General features: G+C 41.2%; 1 protein-coding gene across 1 annotated transcript in view; it reads left to right on the top strand.

Moving 5' to 3' along the window:
- The window catches only part of SLC9A4 (solute carrier family 9, subfamily A (NHE4, cation proton antiporter 4), member 4), a 68,519-nt gene that overhangs the window by 29,038 nt on the left and 38,421 nt on the right, over positions 1-1,060 (top strand). The window contains exon 3 of the mRNA XM_011969573.1: positions 468-727. Coding sequence (XP_011824963.1) covers positions 468-727 — 260 coding nt within the window. The remainder of the gene's footprint in view (positions 1-467; positions 728-1,060) is intronic.

Raw genomic sequence — 1,060 nt, 5'->3', positions numbered from 1 at the left:
GCCCACCTCAGCCTCCCAAAGTGCTGGGATTACAGGTGTGAGCCACCGCGCCCGGCCCTGAATGTCCTTTCTAGGCCCTCTACGGACAGAGCTTAACTAGGTGCTCACTTTAAAGAAAAAAATGCTTAAAGGAATTCCACTGTCTATTATAGAACACAAACGGAACGGTACATTTGGAGTTTAGAGGCAATAAATTAACTGCCACTGAAAGCTTAGCAAAGAGACCAGCACGTAGTAGGGGCTCAGTGATTGCAAGTTGTGAGTATTACACTTTTTATTCAGTGAAACCAAATACATCTAAATTATTGGGAATACAGTTAAAAGGCAGTCATCTTAGTATTTTTTGTTGTGTAATTTATTTTTGTGTATTACTCAACTAGACACAAAGCTGAGAATCGGCACGCAAAGTATTCCTAGTTTCTGTTCCTGTTCATAATTCATATTTATTTTCTCTCCTTTTTGTCTAGGTCTTATACAATATGTTAATTGCCTTTACAAAGATGCATAAATTTGAAGACATAGAACCTGTGGACATTTTGGCTGGATGTGCCCGATTCGTCATTGTGGGGCTTGGAGGGGTATTGTTTGGCATCGTTTTTGGATTTATCTCTGCGTTTATCACACGTTTCACTCAGAATATCTCTGCAATTGAGCCACTCATCGTCTTCATGTTCAGCTATTTGTCTTACTTAGCTGCTGAAACCCTCTATCTCTCCGGCATCCTGGCGTGAGTACAAACCAAGGATCAAGTCACATAGTAATAGAAAGAAAGTTTAGGACCCCATCACGTGAACCGGGCAGCTGGGAAAGACTTGACTAATGACGCTAACCCTCCCAGGTGTTGCAGGATTTAGGCGCTTCTTAACTTTTATAAAACCTGATTCAGGTTCTTTGTCAAACGAACATTCTCCCCAGTGTTTGCCTTCGTCGTCTTCTTCTTGTGATTTGCCTGAGGAAAGCATAGCAATTATCACTTCAATTTAGAAGGCTCAGGAAAGCTGGTACAGAGAAGATCTGGGGAAACTTATTCTCATCTCAGTAGTGTGTTTTTTCCTTGAAA

The sequence above is a fragment of the Mandrillus leucophaeus genome, unplaced genomic scaffold (assembly GCF_000951045.1).
Source record: "Mandrillus leucophaeus isolate KB7577 unplaced genomic scaffold, Mleu.le_1.0 Scaffold9, whole genome shotgun sequence".
Classification (NCBI taxonomy): Eukaryota; Metazoa; Chordata; class Mammalia; order Primates; family Cercopithecidae; genus Mandrillus; species Mandrillus leucophaeus.
The sequence above is the reverse complement of the archived record's forward strand: the minus strand, read 5'-3'. Positions and strand labels throughout refer to the sequence as shown.